This window comes from Nerophis ophidion, linkage group LG12 (assembly GCF_033978795.1).
Source record: "Nerophis ophidion isolate RoL-2023_Sa linkage group LG12, RoL_Noph_v1.0, whole genome shotgun sequence".
Taxonomy (NCBI): domain Eukaryota; kingdom Metazoa; phylum Chordata; class Actinopteri; order Syngnathiformes; family Syngnathidae; genus Nerophis; species Nerophis ophidion.
Genome location: NC_084622.1, coordinates 2,777,611 through 2,801,683, shown reverse-complemented (window position 1 = coordinate 2,801,683; position 24,073 = coordinate 2,777,611). Strand labels below are relative to the sequence as shown.

Below are 24,073 nucleotides of genomic sequence, written 5' to 3'. Positions count from 1 at the left end.
TTTACAATAGCAGTTTTTTTTCATAGTGCGACATATACTCTATTTCAAACTCGACTAATGTGAGAAATTATTAACACATTACCGTAAAATATCAAATAATATTATTTATCTCATTCGTCGAAGAGACAAAGAAAATGTCAGCAATCGTCACATACACGTCAACCAATAAGAATTCGGCGGGGGAGGGTCATGGCAGAAGTGCATTGTGGGTCATGAAATGCTAACTGCTATATGCTACTGCCGTATCTATTATAGTGGATCATCTCATCGTTGGCGGTTACTTATAAAAACTGAGAAGGGCTGAACAAAAACGGGACCGAAAAGGAAATCATGTACTGCACATAGCTCGGTTGGTAGAGTGGCCGTGCCAGCAACTTGAGTGTTGCAGGTTCGATTCCCGCTTGTGCCATCCTAGTTACTGCCGTTGTGTCCTTGGGCAAGACACTTTACCCACCTGCTCCCAGTGCCACCCACACTGGTTTAAATGTAACTTAGATATTGGGTACCGGTAAGGTTTATTCAGGTGTACTGGAGAGGAGGCTTCGCCGGATAGTCGAACCTCGGATTCAGGAGGAACAGTGTGGTTTTCGTCCTGGTGGTGGAACTGTGGACCAGCTCTATACTCTCGGCAGGGTTCTTGAGGGTGCATGGGAGTTTGCCCAACCAGTCTACATGTGCTTTGTGGACTTGGAGAAGGCATTCGACCGTGTCCCTCGGGAAGTCCTGTGGGGAGTGCTCAGAGAGTATGGGGTATCGGACTATCTTATTGTGGCGGTCCGCTCCCTGTATGATCAGTGCCAGAGCTTGGTCCGCATTGGTGGCAGTAAGTCGGACACATTTCCAGTGAGGGTTGGACTCCGCCAAGGCTGTCCTTTGTCACCCATTCTGTTCATAACTTTTATGGACAGAATTTCTAGGCGCAGCCAAGGCGTTGAGGGGATCCGGTTTGGTGACCGCAGGATTAGGTCTCTCCTTTTAGCAGATGATGTAGTCCTGATGGCTTCATCTGACCGGGATCTTCAGCTCTCACTGGATCGGTTTGCAGCCGAGTGTGAAGCGACCGGAATGAGAATCAGCACCTCCAAGTCCGAGTCCATGGTTCTCACCCGGAAAAGAGTGGAGTGCCATCTCCGGGTTGGGAAGGACACCCTGCCCCAAGTGGAGGAGTTCAAGTACCTAGGAGTCTTGTTGACGAGTGGGGGAAGAGTGGATGGTGAGATCGACAGGCGGATCGGTGCGGCGTCTTCAGTAATGCGGACGTTGTATCGATCCGTTGTGGTGAAGAAGGAGCTGAGCCGGAAGGCAAAACTCTCAATTTACCGGTCGATCTACGTTCCCATCCTCACCTATGGTCATGAGCTTTGGGTCATGACCGAAAGGATAAGATCACGGGTACAAGCGGCCGAAATGAGTTTCCTCCGCCGTGTGGCGGGTCTCTCCCTTAGAGATAGGGTGAGAAGCTCTGCCATCCGGGAGGAACTCAAAGTAAAGCCGCTGCTCCTTCACATCGAGAGGAGCCAGATGAGGTGGTTCGGGCATCTGGTCAGGATGCCACCCGAACGCCTCCCTAGGGAGGTGTTTAGGGCACGTCCAGCTGGTAGGAGGCCACGGGGAAGACTATGTCTTCCGGCTGGCCTGAGAACGCCTCGGGATCCCCCGGGAAGAGCTAGACGAAGTGGCTGGAGATAGGGAAGTCTGGGCTTCCCTGCTTAGGCTGCTGCCCCCGCGACCCGACCTCGGATAAGCGGAAGATGATGGATGGATGGATGGATAGATATTGGGTGTCACTATGTAAAAGCGCTTTGAGTCACTTGAGAAGAGCGCTATATAAATATAATTCACTTAACTTCAAAAATGCGACTTATACTCCAGTGCGACAGTTATATGTTTTTTTCCTTCTTTATTATGCATTTTCGGCCGGTGTGTTGTATACTCCGGAGCGATTTATAATCCGAAAAAAACGGTACATATCATTACGTAGATTAAACAACCAACTAATTCTCGATAACTCTTTAACTCAACTGGTTTATCCTCATTGTTGAATTTCCCTTTGTTTTCAAAGAGTTGCTCTTCGTTTACAGCAGTGCTTCTCAAATATTTTCTGTTACGCCTCCCAAGAAAAAAGAAAATATTGTGCGCCCTTCCACTTTCCACTGTGACTATACAGCAGGGGTGCCCATTACGTCGATCGCGAGCTACCAGTCGACCGCGGGGGGTGTGTCAGTCGATCTCCAGCCAGGCTTTTAAAAAAAATAGACCTAAAAATTAGTGACCATCAATCTTCACCAAGACGTCACTTAAATGACATTCACGGTACCGGAGGGTCTTGTGAGATGACGCTGGCTGCTGCAAGATCATTATTATGAAAATATGACCGAGAGGAAGGCGAGAAACACTTTTTATTTCAACAGACTCTCGCGCCGTACCTTCCGTCAAAACTCTAAAGGCCGACTGCACATTTCCTATCTTCACAATAAAAGCCCTGCTTCATGCTGCCTGCGCTAACTAAATACAGAGTCTCGGAAAACTGGCGTGCACAAGCGATCCCTCAGAAAGCTGGCGTGCACATCACTTGTGCTCGCCAGCTTTCCGAGACTCTTATTTTGTTAGCGCAGGCAGCATGAAGCAGGGCTTTTATTGTGAAGATAGGAAATGTGCAGTCGGCCTTTAGAGTTTTGACGGAAGGGACGGCGCGAAAGTCTGTTGAAATAAAAAGTGTTTCTTGCCTTCCTCTCTGTCATTTTTTCATAATAATGAACTGGCAGCAGCCAGCGTCATCTCACAAGACCCTCGGGTGCCGTGAATGTCAATCAAGCAAGCTACGTAATTTGCCGCCAATGTTTTTCTTGTAAAGTGTATGGAAGCTGGATGAATTAGATGCCAAAAACCAACCACTTTCATGTGGTATTGTACAGAAAGGACAACTTTTTTTCTCCTCCATTTGAAAATGTGGGCGTTATCATCATTACTGTCTGATTCCAATCAATGCAAGTCATCAGAATCAGGTAATACACCAACTTATATTCTTGTCTTTGTGAAAGAAAGACATCTATATGTGTTACACATGCTTGTATTATCATTAAACACATTTAACTTGTTTACAAAAATGTCTCTTTCATAAATAAATAAATATAAAAGATATATATAAATGAGGTAGATTCCCTCGAGTTGGTCAATTGAAAAGTAGCTCGCCTGCAGAAAAAGTGTGGCCACCCCTGCTATAAATAGTATAATTTGTCTATAAAATTGCTATACTATATCTCTGCATTACATTGTAAACATATTAACATTAAAGGAAACAGCACACCGGTCTTTCCTCGTCTCCCACAGTGGTTTCAGTGAAGCCAAGTGCTACATTTGCTTCATCATATTCTGGTACGGCAAAAAAAGCATGTGCCCCAAGGTCAGCGCACCGTCCCAGGACGGCCCGCCCCACTATTTGAGAAAGACTTGTTTACAGTGAGTCATGTCAAATTGCTACAACATTTTTGCATTGTATTTCTTCTGGTTGATTTCAATCTCATTTTGCTTCTGTGCAAAATCAAGGCTTATAAAATGTCAAAGTTTCGCAAGATCTTTAATTTTGAACATAGTCGCTAACATTACCTTCACATTTTTGAGTGTTATACCATCACTAGCTGCAGTAAGAACATCATCAACCCATATGATCAACAGAACCTTCTCCTTTCCATTTTGTTTTGGACAAAGGAGGACTTTAAATATGACCTAAGTGTGACTCTGTAACTACTTGGTATTGGATTGATACCAAAATGTGTTGTATCACCTAAAACTAATGTAAAGTATCCAAAACCTGAAGAAAATGTTCATATTACATTTTTGCAGGCGTGTAGATAAACATTTCAAACAGAAAGTAACCACATTCGTCTATGTATCCATTTTCCACTGCTTGCCCCTCATAGTTTGAACAAAAAAATAGAATGGGAAATGACACAATTTTACTGCTTAGGTCAGCAACCAAATTAGGAGCCTTTGTAACCCGTAATGAACTGTGCCCAACATCCAGGCTTCAAAAAAATACTTTACACAAGCATAGGCTTTGACTAAAAAATACAGTCAAAATTGTCCAAAGATGTATTGCACCAATAAATGAATAAAATGATGTTTGCATTTAATTAACAAATATTTTCATAATGACACTAAAAGCACAGTCCTCGGTGATGAAATAAGTCTAGAGGATAAAAAACTTAATTTTAGGAAAATTCCAACTGAAAAACTGAATTTTATTGTTTTTTATATTACTAAACATGTGTATGCATGCAAAGCAATGAAGGCATTTAGTGCATCCATGATGGAATTACACTATATGCTGATTATCGGTCCTGCTAGACACCGACCTCTATTTAATGATACAACTCTAACATTTGACAACCAAACAATTAAACAAGGCGACACGGTAAAGAATCTGGGTGTTATCTTTGACCCAACTCTCTCCTTTGAGTCACACATTAAAAGCGTTACTAAAACGGCCTTCTTTCATCTCCGTAATATCGCTAGAATTCGCTCCATTCTGTCCACTAAAGACGCTGAGATCATTATCCATGTGTTTGTTACGTCTCGTCTCGATTACGGTAACGTACTATTTTCGGGTCTCCCCATGTCTAGCATTAAAAGATTACAGTTGGTACAAAATGCGGCTGCTAGACTTTTGACAAGAACAAGAAAGTTTGATCACATTACGTCTGTACTGGCTCACCTGCACTGGCTTCCTGTGCACTTAAGATGTGACTTTAAGGTTTTACTAATTACGTATGAAATACTACACGGTATAGCTCCATCCTATCTTGCCGATTGTATTGTACCATATGTCCCGGCAAGAAATCTGCGTTCAAAGGACTCCGGCTTATTAGTGAGTCCCAAAGCCCAAAAAAAGTCTGCGGGCTGTATAGCTTTTTCATTTCGGGCTCCAGTACTCTGGAATGCCCTCCCGGTAAAAGTTCGAGATGCCACCTCAGTAGAAGCATTTAAGTCTCACCTTAAAACTCATTTGTATACTCTAGCCTTTGAATAGACTCCCTTTTTAGACCAGTTGATCTGCCGTTTCTTTTCTTTTTCTCCTATGTCCCACTCTCCCTTGTGGAGGGGGTCCGGTCCGATCCGGTGGCCATGTACTGCTCGCCTGTGTATCGGCTGGGGACATCTCTGTGCTGCTGATCCGCCTCCGCTTGGGATGGTTTCCTGCTGACTCCGCTGTGAACGGGACTCTCGCTGCTGTGTTGGATCCGCTTTGGACTGGACTCTTGCGACTGTGTTGGATCCATTATGGATTGAACTTTCACAGTATCATGTTAGACCCGCTCGACATCCATTGCTTTCCTCCTCTCCAAGGTTCTCATAGTCATCATTGTCACCGACGTCCCACTGGGTGTGAGTTTTCCTTGCCCTTATGTGGGCCTACCGAGGATGTGGTAGTGGTTTGTGCAGCCCTTTGAGACACTAGTGATTTAGGGCTATATAAGTAAACATTGAATGATATATAATTGATGAAGCAAAGACATTCTACAAATGTGTTCCCATTTTAGAAACTTCATAAGCATATGGTATATAAAGAGTACAAGGGAAAAACTGCTTAAGAACAGTGTCTGAAACCATATCTGACACTTATTATCTCATATTGGGTATGGTTTGAATTTTCCTACTGCTTTTTGGACATGTTGATTATTGTGTACTGCCTTTTATTAACACAAATAAAATACGTTGTATAGAATCAGTGCTGTACGGTGCGACAAATTTACTCGCGAATATAAAAAGCATAAAAACAGGCCGTGCGACTTCGAAAAAAAGCCCTGCCGCACATGTGAGAAAAGGGATTCCGACCCTTTTATCGCATTTTGCACTAAAACAAAGCCATACAAATTTGAGAAAAGTAGAATTAATTAACCAAATGGACTGTTATTGATCACTCGCTCTGAGAGATTTGTCTATTCCCCCTCTGTGCATGGCAGCTCCTCCTCTCTCACACACAGTGCGTGTCCATGCACTAAATTAGTCCAATTTCTAAAATAGTTCTGCTCTAAATGAGCCTCTTACAACCCATTGAAACCCCTTAATCCAATCATATTCGCTTTTTGAAAAGTCAGACCAACACACGCTATTGGAAAACAGATCTCTCCAGGGGGTGTGTGCGGCCAGAGAGGACCCTTCGTATGGTGCATGCGCCAGTCTCAACACGTGGGATGTAACCCGGAAGCACATACAATTCAAATAAAAAAGCAACAATTTTAATGAAAACCACATTTTACAAGAACATCCATCCATCTTCTTCCGCTTATCCGAGGTCGGGTCGCGGGGGCAACAGCCTAAGCAGGGAAACCCAGACTTCCCTCTCCCCAGCCACTTCGTCTAGCTCTTCCCGGGGGATCCCGAGGCGTTCCCAGGCCAGCCGAGAGACATAGTCTTCCCAACGTGTCCTGGGTCTTCCCCGTGGCCTCCTACCGGTTGGACGTGCCCTAAACACCTCCCTAGGGAGGCGTTCGGGTGGCATCCTGACCAGATGCCCGAGCCACCTCATCTGGCTCCTCTCGATGTGGAGGAGCAGCGGCTTTACTTTGAGTTCCTCCCGGATGGCAGAGCTTCTCACCCTATCTCTAAGGGAGAGGAGGAAACTCATTTCGGCCGCTTGTACCCGTGATCTTATCCTTTCGGTCATGACCCAAAGCTCATGACCATAGGTGAGGATGGGAACGTAGATCGACCGGTAAATTGAGAGCTTTGCCTTCCGGCTCAGCTCCTTCACCACAACGGATCGGTACAACGTCCGCATTACTGAAGACGCCGCACCGATCCGCCTGTCGATCTCACGATCCACTCTTCCCCCACTCATGAACAAGACTCCTAGGTACTTGAACTCCTCCACTTGGGGCAGGGTCTCCTCCCCAACCCGGAGATAGCATTCCACCCTTTTCCGGGCGAGAACCATGGACTCGGACTTGGAGGGGCTGATTCTCAATCCGGTCGCTTCACACTCGGCTGCAAACTGATCCAAGAACAGAACATTTTAAAGTGCATTGATGATAGAAAAAAAATAAACTGAGATCTGTTTAAGACGGTAACTAAAGAAAATGTAAAATGCCAGCTTATTTCAGACTCCCTAACAAAATACAAATGAGATGAAAGGAGACGGCGTGACGAAGTTGGTAGAGTGGGTGTGCCAGCAATCTGAGGGTTGCTGGTTCAATCCCCACCTTCTACCATCGTACTCACGTCCGTTGTGTCCTTGGGCAAGACACTTCACCCTTGCTCCTGATGGGTCCTGGTGAGCGCCTTGCATGGCAGCTCCCGCCGTCAGTGTGTGAATGTGTGTGTGAATGGGCGAATGTGGAAATACTGTCAAAGCGCTTGGGCTCCTTAAAAAGGGGTAGAAAAGCGCTATACAAGTACAACCCATTTACCATTTACCATAATAAAGCAGTTATATCAAAGGCGAACACAGACCTCTATTTGTGCAAGCCAACTGATTAACTTTCCGCACAACAGGCAAGATAGTCCAGAACAATAGCAACGTTCCTCTGGATATCAGTTGGGGCGTGATTGGTCTTTTCTTCCAGATTTAAAATGTGTTCCATCAATCCACAGAGCCTATGAATAAACATTAAGACATTCAAAAGTTTTGTTTCAATGATTTTCGTCCGCAAATTCCTTTGCAAAAACTCTTCCACTTTCTTTCTTTTTTGGCTTCAAGCGGGAATATGTTGAACAATTATGCGGCAAAAGCGTTGCTACAAAAAGTAGCATCACTGCTAATGTTGTATCATTTGAAAAGTCCCCCGCTAGAGAATGAAGAGTGCTTGGAACTGCATGTCAACATCTCCGTTAGGTGCCACAACCACAAAATGCCGAAGCAACAATTTCCAGATCAACACCGTATGAAAAAAAAAAAATCAACAACAGAAGGAGATAACATCCGCAGGAACCTACCACAGAACCAAGGACATATACAGTGGGGCAAAAAAGTATTTAGTCAGCCAGCGATTGTGCAAGTTCTCCCACTTAAAATGATGACAGAGGTCTGTCATTTTCATCATAGGTACACTTCAACTATGAGAGACAGAATGTGAAAAAAAAAATCCAGGAATTCACATTGTAGGAATTTTGAAGAATGTATTTGTAAATTATGGTGGAAAATAAGTATTTGGTCATTCATTCAAAGCTCTCACTGATTGAAGGAGGTTTTGGCTCAAAATCTCACGATACATGGCCCCATTAATTCTTTCCTCACCACGGATCAATCGTCCTGTCCTCTTAGCAGAAAAACAGCCCCAAAGCATGATGTTTCCACCCCCATGCTTCACAGTAGGTGTGGTGTTCTTGGGATGCAACTAAGTATTCTTCTTCCTCCAAACACGGCGAGTTGAGTTAACACCAAAATGGATACATGGATGATACAGCAGAGGATTGCGAGAATGTCATGTGGTCAGATGAAACCAAAATACAACTTTTTCCACATTCTGTCTCTCACAGTTGAAGTGTACCTATGATGAAAATTACAGACCTCTGTCATCATTTTAAGTGGGAGAACTTGCACAATCGCTGGCTGACTAAATACTTTTTTGCCCCACTGTATACACGGTTGTATTTCCTATTATGCAGCTCATTTTTATTTGACAGATTTTGAAATATCTTGTGTGACATCATGCACAAAAGTGCACTTTATTTGTTTTAAACTATTGCAGTGATGTTCTGTACAAAAAGTGCAATTACATTTAGTGTTGTTTTGATATGTCATCTTAGTGACATCATGCACAAAACTGCACTAATAGCTTGTTTTAAAATGTCTCTGACAATCCTGCACATTCTGTTTTGGAAATGACATGAATGTTTGTGCCACTGCTTAATAACTGTCTCATAAAAACAGTTTTGCCAAATTGACTTAGTTGGGATTTCCATCTCTGCATGAAAGCTCAAAAGTAGCATATATTAATGCAGTATGAAGAAGAATGTTTTAATGTAGACACATAGAATCATCATACTGCTGTGATTACATGCATCAAGTGTTCATTCAAGGCTAAGGCAAAAAATCTCTATGTATATCGTGTCTCGTGACATGGCCCAAAAATATCGAGATATTAATAAAAGCCCTAATATAGCCTAACTCACGCAACATTACACTGGGATCTGCACTGTTGGGGGGAACCAAACATTAGCCATTTTGAATGCTTGCCCACCAATTCAAACCGGAAAAGCCTCTTTGTCACGTGGTAGCAACCCACCAATCCCCTGCAGGGGGCAATAAAAACAAGCAGCGTGCCGTAATTTAGACACCATTGGTGGAGCTGATTTATAAGATACTATGTCATGTTGTCAAAGTGTCAATTGCCAACGTGTAATGATGATATCACAATTAAACAGCAGTTTAATGTAACAAAATCCATTACATTCTAAACTCCATTCTTATTAATGCGGAAATGCTCGACACACCTGCGCCAAAAACCCTTCCACTGTCTTTCTTTTCATCCACCCCGATACATTTTTGGTAGAGGTGTCATGTCCATAGCTCAATCCAAGATAATTTATTGATGCTTCTGCTATTTAACATTAGCATAGCCATTTAAACAATGGATGTCCGCTCACTTTTTGCAACTTAACGCCAAAAAACGGAAATGCTGATTATCGGTCCTGCTAGACACCGACCTCTATTTAATAATACAACTTTAACATTTGACAACCAAATAATAAAACAAGGTGACTCGGTAAAAAATCTGGGTATTATCTTCGACCCAACTCTCTCCTTTGAGTCACACATTAAAAGCGTTACTAAAACGGCCTTCTTTCATCTCCGTAATAACGCTAAAATTCGCTCCATTTTGTCCACTAAAGACGCCGAGATCATTATCCATGCGTTTGTTACGTCTCGTCTCGATTACTGTAACGTATTATTTTCGGGTCTCCCCATGTCTAGCATTAAAAGATTACAGTTGGTAAAAAATGCGGCTGCTAGACTTTTGACAAGAACAAGAAAGTTTGATCATATTACGCCTGTACTGTATATACCTTTATATACATATATACATACATATATACCTATACTGTATATACTTTTATATACATATATACATACATATATACCTATACTGGCTCACCTGCACTGGCTTCCTGTGCACTTAAGATGTGACTTTAAGGTTTTACTAATTACGTATAAAATACTACACGGTCTAGCTCCAGCCTATCTTGCCGATTGTATTGTACCATATGTCCCGGCAAGAAATCTGCGTTCAAAAGACTCCGGCTTATTAGTGATTCCTAAAGCCCAAAAAAAGTCTGCGGTCTATAGAGCGTTTTCCGTTCGGGCTCCAGTACTCTGGAATGCCCTCCCGGTAACAGTTCGAGATGCTACCTCAGTAGAAGCATTTAAGTCTCACCTTAAAACTCATCTGTATACTCTAGCCTTTAAATAGACCTCCTTTTTAGACCAGTTGATCTGCCGCTTCTTTTCTTTCTCCTATGTCCCCCCCTCCCTTGTGGAGGGGGTCCGGTCCGATGACCATGGATGAAGTACTGGCTGTCCAGAGTTGAGACCCAGGATGGACCGCTCGTCGGGACCCAGGATGGACCGCTCGCCTGTATCGGTTGGGGACATCTCTACGCTGCTGATCCGCCTCCGCTTGAGATGGTTTCCTGTGGACGGGACTCTCGCTGCTGTCTTGGATCCGCTTTGAACTGAACTCTCGCGGCTGTGTTGGAGCCACTATGGATTGAACTTTCACAGTATCATGTTAGACCCGCTCGACATCCATTGCTTTCGGTCCCCTAGAGGGGGGGGGGTTGCCCACATCTGAGGTCCTCTCCAAGGTTTCTCATAGTCAGCATTGTCACTGGCGTCCCACTGGATGTGAATTCTCCCTGCCCACTGGGTGTGAGTTTTCCTTGCCCTTTTGTGGGTTCTTCCGAGGATGTTGTAGTCGTAATGATTTGTGCAGTCCTTTGAGACATTTGTGATTTGGGGCTATATAAATAAACATTGATTGATTGATTGATTTAGAGATGTAATATTAGTCATATGTGCCACTATTGCAGCGGACATCAGTTAAAAGAAGTTGTAAGGATCCGCAAATCCTAGTGTGAAGTCATAGGTCAACTGTGAAAGTAATTCAGTTATCCATGCTAAAATGAAATAAGTGCCCCCTGTACACAGAAGGCACATGGCGTATGACAAAAAGTTGCATTTCGGTATGAAAATACAAAAAAACTAACTATTTGAAAAATCTGACTAATATAATGCATGGAAAAATACGAGTTGAAGGAACAGGTCAGTAAAAGATCATGTTTTTTTCACCACCACTTGACACAAACTGCACTGCGCCTTTGTGACTGCGAGGGTCGGAGGGAATATTGTCAATAATTATAGAAGTGACAAACTTGCCATTTAAATAATATCCCGTTCAATGACAACAACACCCAGCTATGGAAGCATCCATCCATCCATTTTCTACCGCTTATTCCCTTTCGGGGTGGCGGGGGGCGCTGGCGCCTATCTCAGCTACAATCGGGCGGAAGGCAGGGTACACCCTGGACAAGTCGCCACCTCATCGCAGGGCCAACACAGATAGACAGACAACATTCACACACTAGGGACCATTTAGTGTTGCCAATCAACCTATCCCCAGGTGCATGTCTTTGGAAGTGGGAGGAAGCCGGAGTACCCGGAGGGAACCCACGCATTCACGGGGAGAACATGCAAACTCCACACAGAAAGATCCCGAGCCTGGATTTGAACCCAGGACTGCAGGAACTTTGTATTGTGAGGCAGACGCACTAACCCCTCTTCCACCGTGAAGCCGCTATGGAAGCACATTCGTTCTATTTATTAAGCAGAGGTGACACAAACCAATGAAAGATTCAAAAAGAGCTGCTGTCAGAGTTGACAAACTGCTGTTACCAGCCTGCTAAGCTAAGAAAAACATCTCAAGCATGACTACTGAGTGGATTCGCTGACGTCACTCGCCATTGGGCAACAAGTACACACTCAGACACACACATTGCTCTCATATAGATCCATCCATATGAAACTTTTTAAGTAACACATTCATTTCCCAAGTAATAAATTACACTTATTAAAGATCATTTTTGTTAGTATTTCAATGAGATTATTGGAGTAGAAACATGTAACTAAAAGGAAGTACTTTTTTAAAAGTAATTTTCCGAACACAGCCTGTCACACAGCATCATGAGGGAGTTGACAGGTTGGTGTTCCTGGCTCAAATATTTGTGTGCATGCTGACTAATAATGTTAACCTATAAAAACACCATTGTCATAGGTCAATTACTTTTATGTTGCTGCTGACGTATAAACATGTCCTCTTTTTATTCCACGTTTTGTTCTTTTGTGTTTTTGTTAGCTGAAAAATTGAGTATAGCTGAATGTTTCTTTAATGTAGATTGCAAGTAGGGCCGGGTGATATGACCTTTTTTTAATACCCCGATATTTTTAGGCTATATCGCGATACACGATATATATCTCCATGTTTTGCCTTAGCCTTGAATGAACACTTGATACATATAACCACAGCAGTATGATGATTCTATGTGTCAACATTAAAACAGTCTTGTTCATACTGCATTAATAAATACTCATCTTAAACTTTCATGCAGAGAAGGAAATCACAACTAAGTCGATTTATTAAACGGTTATTAAGCAGTGGCACAAACTTCATGTCATTTCCAAAACTTAAAGTGCAAGATTGTCAGAGACATTTTAAAACAAGCTATTGTGCACTTTTGTGCATGATGTTACTAAGATGACATATCAAAACAACACTAAATTAAAGGGCACTTTCTGTACAGAACGCCACTACAATAGTTTAAAACAAATAAAGTGCACTTTTGTGCATGATGTCTCACAAAATATTTCGATAACTGTCAAATAAAAATGAGCTGCATAATAGAAAATCAAATAGTGTATGTCCTTCGCTATGTGGTAGTTTAATGCGGACATTATCTCCTTCTGTTGATGACTGTTTTTTTCATACAGTGTTGATCTGGAAATGTTTGCCTCGGCATTTTGATGGTGGCACCGAATGGACATGTTGACATGCGGAGTAAGCACTCTTAATTCTCCCGCAGGTGACTTTTCAAATGATGCTACATATTAGCAGTAATGCTACTTTTGGTAGCAACGCTTGTGCCCCACACTTGACAAATTAAAGTTGTCCATCCGACATGTTCCCGCTTGAAGTCGAACCACTGCCAGACGATGGAACCCCCTGCTGTTTTTCTTTGGAATTAATTCTTCCTTTATTTGTTACCAGTTCCGCACCTTCTTTCTCTCGTATTACCACTCGCATGGCTCCGCTAGCATCACAGCTAACATTACACATGCTGCTACCTCTCTGCTTCGCGAGGGCGTATATGTATGTGACGTATGACGTGACAGTATGTGACGTGTGTAAGAAGGTGCGCTTACTGTCTGTGAGAAGGAGAGACAAAAAGGAGTTGGAAGAGCCTGTAGTGCAGGGGTGCCCACACTTTTTCTGCAGGCGAGCTACTTTTCAATTGACCAACTCGAGGGGATCTACCTCATTTATATATATCATTTATATTTATTTATTTATGAAAGAGACATTTTTGTAAACAAGTTAAATGTGTTTGATGATAATACAAGCATGTGTAACACATATAGATGTCTTTCTTTCACAAAGACAAGAATATAAGTTGGTCTATTACCTGATTCTGATGACTTGCATTGATTGGAATCAGACAGTAATGATGATAACGCTCACATTTTCAAATGGAGGAGAAAAAAAGTTGTCCTTTCTGTACAATACCACATGAAAGTGGTTGGTTTTTGGCATCTAATTCATCCAGCTTCCATACACTTTACAAAAAAAACATCGGTGGCAAATTCCGTAGCTTGCTTGATTGACATTCACGGCACCCGAGGGTCTTGTGAGATGACGCTGGCTGCTGTCAGTTCATTTTTATGAAAAAATGACAGAGAGGAAGGCGAGAAACACTTTTTATTTCAACAGACTTTCGCGCCGTCCCTTCCGTCAAAACTCTAAAGGCCGACTGCACATTTCCTATCTTCACAATAAAAGCCCTGCTTCATGCTGCCTGCGCTAACAAAATAAGAGTCTCAGAAAGCTGTCGTGCACAAGTGATGTGCACGCCAGCTTTCTGAGGGATCGCTTGTGCACGCCAGTTTTCCGAGACTCTGTATTTAGTTAGCGCAGGCAGCATGAAGCAGGGCTTTTATTGTGAAGATAGGAAATGTGCAGTCGGCCTTTAGAGTTTTGACGGAAGGTACGGCGCGAGAGTCTGTTGAAATAAAAAGTGTTTCACGCCTTCCTCTCGGTCATATTTTCATAATAATGATCTTGCAGCAGCCAGCGTCATCTCACAAGACCCTCCGGTACCGTGAATGTCATTTAAGTGACGTCTTGGTGAAGATTGATGATCACTCATTTTTAGGTCTATTTTTTTTAAAAGCCTGGCTGGAGATCGACTGACACACCCCCCGCGGTCGACTGGTAGCTCGCGATCGACATAATGGGCACCCCTGCTGTAGTGTAATGCCCGCAGCTAAAAGCAACTGCGTGAGAAGGTATATAGTCATTTTCTATATCGCACAGAGAAAAACCCGCGATATATCGCCCAGCAAGTTATATTTGACTTCTCTTATATTAATTTCAAAGCGTTTTATATCTCAAAACACCTCTTAAGTTGGGATCTCATTATGCAAAAAAACGACTTTTCTTACTTGTTGGTACCTGTTTCTACACACGTGTTAGTGACAATGCTAGCACAGTTTAGGGATGTTCTCTGTTTAATTGAGCATTAGAATAGGCTTATGATGGTGTTGTGTCTATATGTATGAGTGCACATCTGTACCATGCTTAGGTGTTAATAATGAAAATGTGATATTTAACACATTTCATATTGCTACCAAAATTGGTCTGTGCAGCAAAAACTATTCTGTGCTACTAATGTTTTTCATTTCGTAACACCGGTGCCCCTAGTGATAAAACTAAGCGTATATGACTATGTGTTATATTGTATTGTATTCATTGTTCTGTAGTCCATCCATCCATCCCTCCTTTGTCTACCGCTTGTCCCTTTTGGGGTCGCGGGGGGTGCTGAAGCCTATCTCAGCTGTATTTGGGCGGAAGGGGGCGTACACCCTGGACAAGCCACAGGGCCAACACAGATAGACAGACAACATTCACACTCACATTCACACACTAGGGCCAATTTAGTGTTGCCAATCAACCTATCCCCAGGTGCATGTCTTTGGAAGTGGGAGGAAGCCGGAGTAACCGGAGTCTGTAGTTCTCCAGTGATAATTCTAATTGTATAAAACAGTTTATTTGAGGCGAAGATTAGAGACTCAAAAGCGGCTTTGTTCTGTGGCAGGACATTTGCCACACTGTCTTGAAGAGACGTTTGTTGCCAAATTTGTGGGACACGGCTAAAATTAGACCTTATCGAACAATAAATTAAAATGAACTCAATAACTTTGTTGGCATGGATGAATTGCCTTTTCCGTGTGTGTTTGTTTTTCGTCTGTCGTCAAAGAGAGTGCAATGGTTCACTCTGTCGCTTTCATTACCCCAGCATTTTAGTTTTTCTCAATACACAGCCTTTTTTGCTCTGTTTCCATTTTTGATGTTTTTTTTAATGTACTGTAAGGGCCCAAATAAATCTGCGTTCCACAAATGGTCTCTGGGCTACACTTTGAACACCACTGGTTTACAAATTTCACTAGGAGGGCAAAGTGCTTCCAAATGACGAAATAGTGTCTCTAAGCTGTCTTCAAGTTCTTCGCACTTATGAAATGCTAAAGGTTAGATTGCTTCTGCAGGTATTCTGTGTGTTGCTACTTGTAGAGTACATTACCCAAAAGTCGAAGTCAGGGGTTGGCAACCAAAAACGTTGAGAGAGCCATATTGGACCAAAAATACAAAAAACAAATCTGTATAAAAGCTGCAAAAAAATGAAAAGTCTTATAATGAAGGCAACACATGACGTAAGTGTCTCCATGCCTACTATCAAAATTACTATGTGTCGCAGGCTTTCGTTGACAGAAATGTTGAGATTTTTAATATTTATTCTATACATTTTTACCACATTACAAACCATTAGTACGTCAGAGGCTACTCAGAAGGTGAGATAACTCCTGTAAATTACTGGCTTTTTATGGCCAAAAGTATAGATATGTGTGTCCAAGTAAAAGGAAACGACAGGCTGTCTTCTATTAATAGATTTATTATAATCTATGGCAAGCTAGGTAATGTTTGCTGTGGTCTGGAACAAGATGACACACAAACAACTGAAATGCATCCAATATTACAAACAGATAATGTGTCATAAGACATGCAACACTTAATTATATACAAAGAGGATCAAAGTAAAGGATATTTAATTAGTTCAACGAGGCATAATGATGCAACATGTACATACAGCTAGCCTAAATAGCATCATGGCAAGGATTACCTTGCAGTCATGCTGATTAGCTGTCCAAAAGTCAATAACATAAAGAAAGCCCACCTTTTTGCATTCACGCACGGCATAAAACTTTTGGTGGACAAAATGAGACAAAGAAGGAGTGGAATAATTTTACATGTAAACAAACTATGTCCACACTATGGTGAGTTCAAGAACCGCCAAAATTAGTAGGACAAAACAATGTTCACCAAATCAGTGAAGCATACACACAAACATATTAAACAGTGGGCTTTCTAACAATTGGAAAGATTTGTGTCAAAAATCACACCAAAATAAAATAATTTACCCCCCATCTTTTTACATTTTAAATCCTTTTTAAAATTGCTCCAGGGAGCCACTCGGGCAGCACTAAAGAGCCCCCGGTCTAAGTGATAAAGTGGAACCGGAAATAAAAGTGACAATAAAAGCCAGTACGAGTATCCTGCATAGTTGTAAATAACGTGTTGTAGCTGAAAGCTGCTGTTACTGGTTTATTGAAACATGTATAACGGAGGTCAGCCAGTGTGTTAGTAACTCCCGTACGGCTTTAAGAGTAGGGCTGGATGCCAGGCTATTAACTCGACCTTTTAGCCTAGTGGTCAGCACACTTGCCTCTCATACCAACAACCAGTGTTCCCGACCCATTTAAAGACACAGTGGCAGACGGGGATAACCAGCTGGGTTACATAAGGAACAAACAATACATTTTGCATACTTTGCACTAGGGTTGTACGGTATACCAGTATTAGTATAGCACCCCGATACTAATTAATCATATTCAGTACTATAATGCCTCTAAAAAGTACTAATCCCCCACCAACCTGCCTCCCCCGTCGTCGTCACGTCATGACATTGCTGGTTATACGAGCAGAGGAGCATGTTCGGCAGCGCACAATCACAGATTACTTACAAGCAGACACAGTGTGTAGACAGAAAAGGGAGAACGGACGCATTTTGGCCTAAAAACTAACGATAAAGGTGGAGCTATAACACTAAAACGTCCCCAGGATGAGGTACTTTAAGACATGGCTAGCTAGCTGGCGGCTAAAGTCCATTCGCAGTCTGCAATGTTGTAGCTACTTCTAAATCACTAATTCCTGTCTCCATGGCGACAAAAAAGTAAGTTCTTACAAATTTCATCCCTGCAGGACGGGGAATAGCTAAACATGCTTCAATACATACCATAGCTCACCGCGGTCAAAATGTAAACCAACGCCATGGGTGGATCTACCTACACGTGACGTCCAATGATACCAAGTACAGGACCGTATTGAGTCGCAACTACTATGATTACGTTGATATTTTTTAGCATCAAAAAATCTTTTTCTTTTTTTTAAAATTTATATTATGTCTATAAACTCAGGAAATATGTCCGTGGACACACGAGGACTTTGAATATGACCAATGTATGACCCTGAGCTGTGGCATTGCAAGGCAAGGATTTGTAACTTAGAAGTGGCTTTGCACTGTGGAGGGACATTATTCACTAGTAAAATGCTACATCGCGGTCTTTATCCTGTCCCTGTCAAATTTGCGGTACACAGTAAATGTGTCATCATCATACCGAACAGGCCGAAAGTTTGTGTTTTCTTTATTTACGTTATTGTTTACATTGTAGATTGTCACTGAATGCATCAAAACTATGAATGAACACATGTGGAGTTGTGTACTTAACAAAAAAAGGTATAATTACTGGAAACATGTTTTATATTCTAGTTTCTTCCACATAGCCACCCTTTGCTCGGATTACTACTTTGCACACTCTTGGCATTCTCTCGACGAGCTTCAAGCACACCTGTGAAGTTAGAAGTTAGAGTACCACTGATTGTCACAAACACACTAGGTGTGGTGAAATTATTCTCTGCATTTGACCCATCACCCTCGATCATCCCCTGAGAGGTGAGGGGAGCAGTGCTGAAAACCATTTCTGGTGACTACCTCTGACTACCTCCTGAAGCTGATCGAGAGAATGCCAAGTGTGCGCAAAACAGTCATCAGAGCACGGGGTGGCTATTTTGAAGAAACCAGAATATAAAACATGTTTTCATGTATTGATTAACGTGGACCTCGACTTAAATAAGTTGAAAAACTTATTTGGGTGTTACCATTTAGGGGTCAATTGTATGGAATATGTACTGTACAATATACTAATAAAAGTTTCAATCAATCAATCAATTCAGTTATTTCACCTTTTTTTGTTGAGTACATAACTTCACGTGTGTTCAGTAATAGTTTTGATGCCTTCAGCGAAAATCCATCTATCCATCCATCCATCCATCTTCTTCCGCTTATCCGAGGTCGGGTCGCGGGGGCAACAGCCTAAGCAGGGAAACCCAGACTTCCCTTTCCCCAGCCACTTCGTCTAGCTCTTTCCGGGGGATCCCGAGGCGTTCCCAGGCCAGCCGGGAGACAGTCTTCCCAACGTGTCCTGGGTCTTCGCCGTGGCCTCCTACCGGTTGGACGTGCCCTAAACACCTCCCTAGGGAGGCGTTCGGGTGGCATCCTGACCAGATGCCCGAACCACCTCATCTGGCTCCTCTCGATGTGGAGGAGCAGCGGCTTTACTTTGAGTTCCTCCCGGATGGCAGAGCTTCTCACCCTATCTCTAAGGGAGAGGAGGAAACTCATTTCGGCCGCTTGTACCCGTGATCTTATCCTTTCGGTCATGACCCAAAGCTCATGACCATAGGTGAGGATGGGAACGTAGATCGACCGGTAAATTGAGAGCTTTGCCTTCCGGCTCAGCTCCTTCTTCACTACAACGTATCAGTACAACGTCCGCATTACTGAAGACGCCGCACTGATCCGCCTGTCGATCTCACGATCCACTCTTCCCTCACTCGTGAACATGACTCCTAGGTACTTGAACTCCTCCACTTGGGGCAGGGTCTCCTCCCCAACCCGGAGATGGCACTCCACCCTTTTCCGGGCGAGAACCATGGAGTCGGACTTGGAGGTGCTGATTCTAATTCCGGTCGCTTCAGACTCGGCTGCGAACCGATCCAGTGAGAGCTGAAGATCCCGGTCAGATGAAGCCATCAGGACCACATCATCTGCAAAAAGCAGAGACCTAATCCTGCGGTCACCAAACCGGATCCCCTCAACGCCTTGACTGTGCCTAGAAATTCTGTCCATAAAAGTTATGAACAGAATGGGTGACAAAGGACAGCCTTGGCGGAGTCCAACCCTCACTGGAAATGTGTTCGACTTACTGCCGGCGAAAATCTACAATGTAAACAGTCATGAAAATAAAGAAAACGCATTGAATAAGAAGGTGTGTCCAAACTTTTGGTCTGTACTGTACATTATCACAATACACCAATTTTTTTAAAAACTCTATTGTCAGCATAATGTACATAATTTATATCATATAACCAAGGGCTGGGTGACATATTGATGGTTTGTCGCTGTGCGATAAAGATAATGACTATATCGTGATATTCGAGCATGTTCTCACACAGTTGCTTTTAGCTGCAACCGTGGGCATTACACTGCATGCCTTTCCCACTCTTTCTTGTCTCTCCTTCTCACAGAGACTTAACCAAGCGCACCTTCTTACATACGCGTGCAACGTCACACGTCCTCCCCGAGCAGAGAGTTAGCTACATGGTAACAATAGCTGTGACGCTAACGGTGCCTTGCGAGTGGTAATACGAAGGTGCGAATCTGGTAACAAATGGAGGAAGAATAAATTCCCAAGTAAAACAGCACGGGGTGCATCGTCTGGCGGTGGTTTGGCTTCAAGTGGGAATATGTTGAACAATTATGCGGCAAAAGCGTTGCTACAAAAAGTAGCACCACTGTTAATGTAGCATCATTTGAAAAGTCACCCGCTAGAGAATGAAGAGTGCTTGGAACTGCATTTCAACATCTCCATTCGGTGCCACACCCACAAAATGTCGAAGCAACAATTTCCAGATAAACACCGTATAAAAAAAAAAAAATCAACAACAGGAGATAACGTCGGCAGGAACCTACCACAGAACCAAGGACATATGTATACACTGTTTTATTTCCTATTATGCAACTCATTTTTATTTGACAGTTTTTGAAATATCTTGTGTGACATCATGCACAAAAGTGCACTTTGTTTGTTTTTAACTATTGTAGTGGCGTTCTGTACATAAAGTGTACTTTAATTTAGTGTTGTTTTGATATGTCATCTTAGTAACATCATGCACAAAACTGCACTAATAGCTTGTTTTAAAATGTCTCTGACAATCCTGCACGTTCTGTTTTGGAAATGACATGAATGTTTGTGCCACTGCTTAATAACGACTTAGTAGTGATTTCCCTCTCTGCATGAAAGTTTAAAATGAGCATATTTAATGCAGTATGAACAAACACGTTTTGATGTAGACACATAGAAATCATCATGCTGATGTGATTATATGCATCAAGTGTTCATTTAAAGGCCTACTGAAATGAGATGTTCTTATTTAAACGGGGATAGCAGGTCCATTCTGTGTGTCATACTTGATCATTTCGCGATATTGCCATATTTTTGCTGAAAGGATTTAGTAGAGAACATCGACGATAAAGTTTGCAACATTTGCTCGCTAATAAAAAAGCCTTGCCTGTACCGGAAGTAGCAGACGATGTGCGCGTGACGTCACGGGTTGTAGGGCTCCTCACATCTGAACATTGTTAACAATCATAGCCTCTAGCAGCAAGAGCTATTCGGACCGAGAAAGCGATAATTTCCCCATTAATTTGAGCGTGGATGGAAGATTCATGGATGAGGAAATTTAGAATGAAGGACTAGGAAAAAAAAAAGGAAAGAAAAAAAAAAGGTGATTGCAGTGGGAGCGATTCAGATGTTATTAGACACATTTACTAGGATATTTCTGGAAAATCCCTTATCTGCCTATTGTGTTGCTAGTGTTTTAGTGAGATTAAATAGTACCTGAAAGTCGGAGTGGTGTGGCCACAGTGTCTCTGAGGGAAGTCACGCAGCTGCAGCAGGACGGAAGCTCCGCTGTTGCCTCCGGTAACAGCAGACTTATTACCACAATTTTCTCACCGAAAACTGCTGGTTGACATGTGGTCGGGATCCATGTTCGCTTGACCGCTCTGATCCATAGTAAAGCTTCATCTTCGGGAATTTTAAACAAGGAAACACCGACTGTGTTTGTGTGGCTAAAGGCTAAAAGCTTCCCACCTCCATCTTTCTACTTCGACTTCTCCATTATTAAATGAACAAATTGCAAAAGATTTAGTAACACAGATGTCCAGAATACTGTGTAATTATGCGATTAAATCAGACTACTTATAGCTTGGATCGGGCTGGAAAATAATGTCCGCTACAACCCGAGACGTCAAACGCACGCGTCATCATACCGCGACGTTTTCAACACCACGCTTCGTGGGGAATTTAAAATTGCAATTTAGTAAACTAAAAAGGCCGTATTGGCATGTGTTGCAATGTTAATATTTCATCATTGATATATAAACTATCAGACTGCGTGGTCGCTAGTAGTGGCTTTCAGTAGGCCTTTAAGGCTAAGGCAAAAATATTGCAATGTACCGTATTTCCTTGAATTGCCGCCGAGGCGCTAATTAATTTAAAACCTCTTCTCACTCCTGCGCTTACCAAAGGCATGCGGTAAAAGTAAGTATGCGCTAATTATTTTTAAAACGCTTCTCACTCCGGCACTTACCAAAGGCATGCAGTAAACATTTTAGTGTGATGTAAGCTTGGACCTTAAATCCTACTGAACAGCTCTTAATCTTCTTCCCTTTATGCGATTTCAAATTACCGGTATTGAAATCAGCCTCCTCCATTTTGAAAATGTTGACAGGGGAAGTGTCACTCGTGACGTCACGAGTTTGACCCGGCGGTAATACTAAGCATGCGCTAATTATTTTGCGAAGAGAGTTTGACCCGGCAAGTGCATACTATATGCCCTGCGGCAATTCAAGGAAATACGGTATATCGTGTATCGTGACATGGCCCAAAAATATCGAGATATTAATAAAAGGCCATATCGCCCAGCCCTAATATAGCCTAAGTCACGTAACCCTACACTGAGATCTGCACTGGTGGGGGGAACCAAACATTAGCCCTCCCGGTAACAGTTCGAGATGCTACCTCAGTAGAAGCATTTAAGTCTCACCTTAAAACTCATCTGTATACTCTAGCCTTTAAATAGACCTCCTTTTTAGACCAGTTGATCTGCCGCTTCTTTTCTTTCTCCTATGTCCCCCCCTCCCTTGTGGAGGGGGTCCGGTCCGATGACCATGGATGAAGTACTGGCTGTCCAGAGTCGAGACCCAGGATGGACCGCTCGCCTGTATCGGTTGGGGACATCTCTACGCTGCTGATCCGCCTCCGCTTGAGATGGTCTCCTGTGGACGGGACTCTCGCTGCTGTCTTGGATCCACTTTGAACTGAACTCTCGCGGCTGTGTTGGAGCCACTATGGAATGAACTTTCACAGTATCATGTTAGACCCGCTCGACATCCATTGCTTTCGGTCCCCTAGAGGGGGGTGGGGGGGTTGCCCACATCTGAAGTCCTCTCCAAGGTTTCTCATAGTCAGCATTGTCACTGGCGTCCCACTGGATGTGAATTCTCCCTGCCCACTGGGTGTGAGTTTTCATTGCCCTTTTGTGGGTTCTTCCGAGGATGTTGTAGTCGTAATGATTTGTGCAGTCCTTTGAGACATTTGTGATTTGGGGCTATATAAATAAACATTGATTGATTGATTTTGCCCACCAATTGAAACCGGAAAAGCCTCTTTAATGTCACGTGGTAGCAACCCACCAATCCCCTGCAGGGGGCAATAATAACGAGCGGGTGCTGCAATTTGGACACCATTGGTGGAGCTGATTTATAAGATACTATGTCATGTTGTCAATTGCCAACGTGTAATGATGATATCACAATCAAACAGAAGTTTAATGTAACAAAATCCACTCCACTCTAAAATACATTCTTATTAATGCGGAAATGCTCGACACGCCTGCGCCAAACGCTAAAACAACTGCATGTGTTTACAAACAAGCACGGGTATTAGAAAACTGCCCTCGGGAATCACGTCCAGTCCGAGCAATGTCGTTTACATTCGCCCTCCACTCACCTTACTCTTCACCTCCACCACGCCGCCCATGGCTTTCTGCATTCTAGACATTATGCGCTGCCGCCGGATGATCCAGTGTGGCACTGCGGCTAAAAATCATTCGGCAAAATGTTGTCCGTCCAGGTTAAAAGTAAAGCGATTCGCACGCCAAACTCATTCCGCCTGCGTGTCGCTTTCTCCTCCAGAAGCCAGCGTTTTCCAATAAAAGTGTGTCGAATATCAGCCGCTTTCGAGACAGGTGCGACCTTGTAAATTCCATCCGGCGGCGCTGAGCTCTGTGCGCCGAGGAGGCATCATCACCTCCGACCGCAGGAGGCTGCCCGCGGAGGGCGGGGCACAGGCTGGCCGCGCAGGAATGACATTTCCCAGCCCACAGCTGCCTCGAATCATTCAAAAAATGTGAGCCATAAAGATTTTTCCTGGAACATTAAACTTATAAACACCTTGAGTAAGTATATGGTGTAACTTGTAAGGGTTGAGGATCATTTGCCAGTAGGCATGCATTTCAGTTTGTCCTACGTGAGCTGCCGTAGACAGGAAGTAGTCCATTGTTAT

General features: G+C 43.0%; 1 protein-coding gene across 2 annotated transcripts in view; it reads right to left on the bottom strand.

The window, feature by feature from the left end:
- The window catches only part of LOC133562889 (partitioning defective 6 homolog beta-like), a 66,726-nt gene extending 42,880 nt beyond the window's left edge, over positions 1-23,846 (bottom strand). Inside the window, exon 1 of one of the 2 annotated variants that reach the window (XM_061916705.1) lies at positions 23,519-23,846. In XM_061916705.1, coding sequence (XP_061772689.1) covers positions 23,519-23,569 — 51 coding nt within the window. In that variant the 5' untranslated portion in view covers positions 23,570-23,846. The remainder of the gene's footprint in view (positions 1-23,518) is intronic. The other variant, XM_061916704.1, reaches the window with a different exon arrangement.
- Between the last annotated feature and the right edge of the window lie 227 nt (positions 23,847-24,073).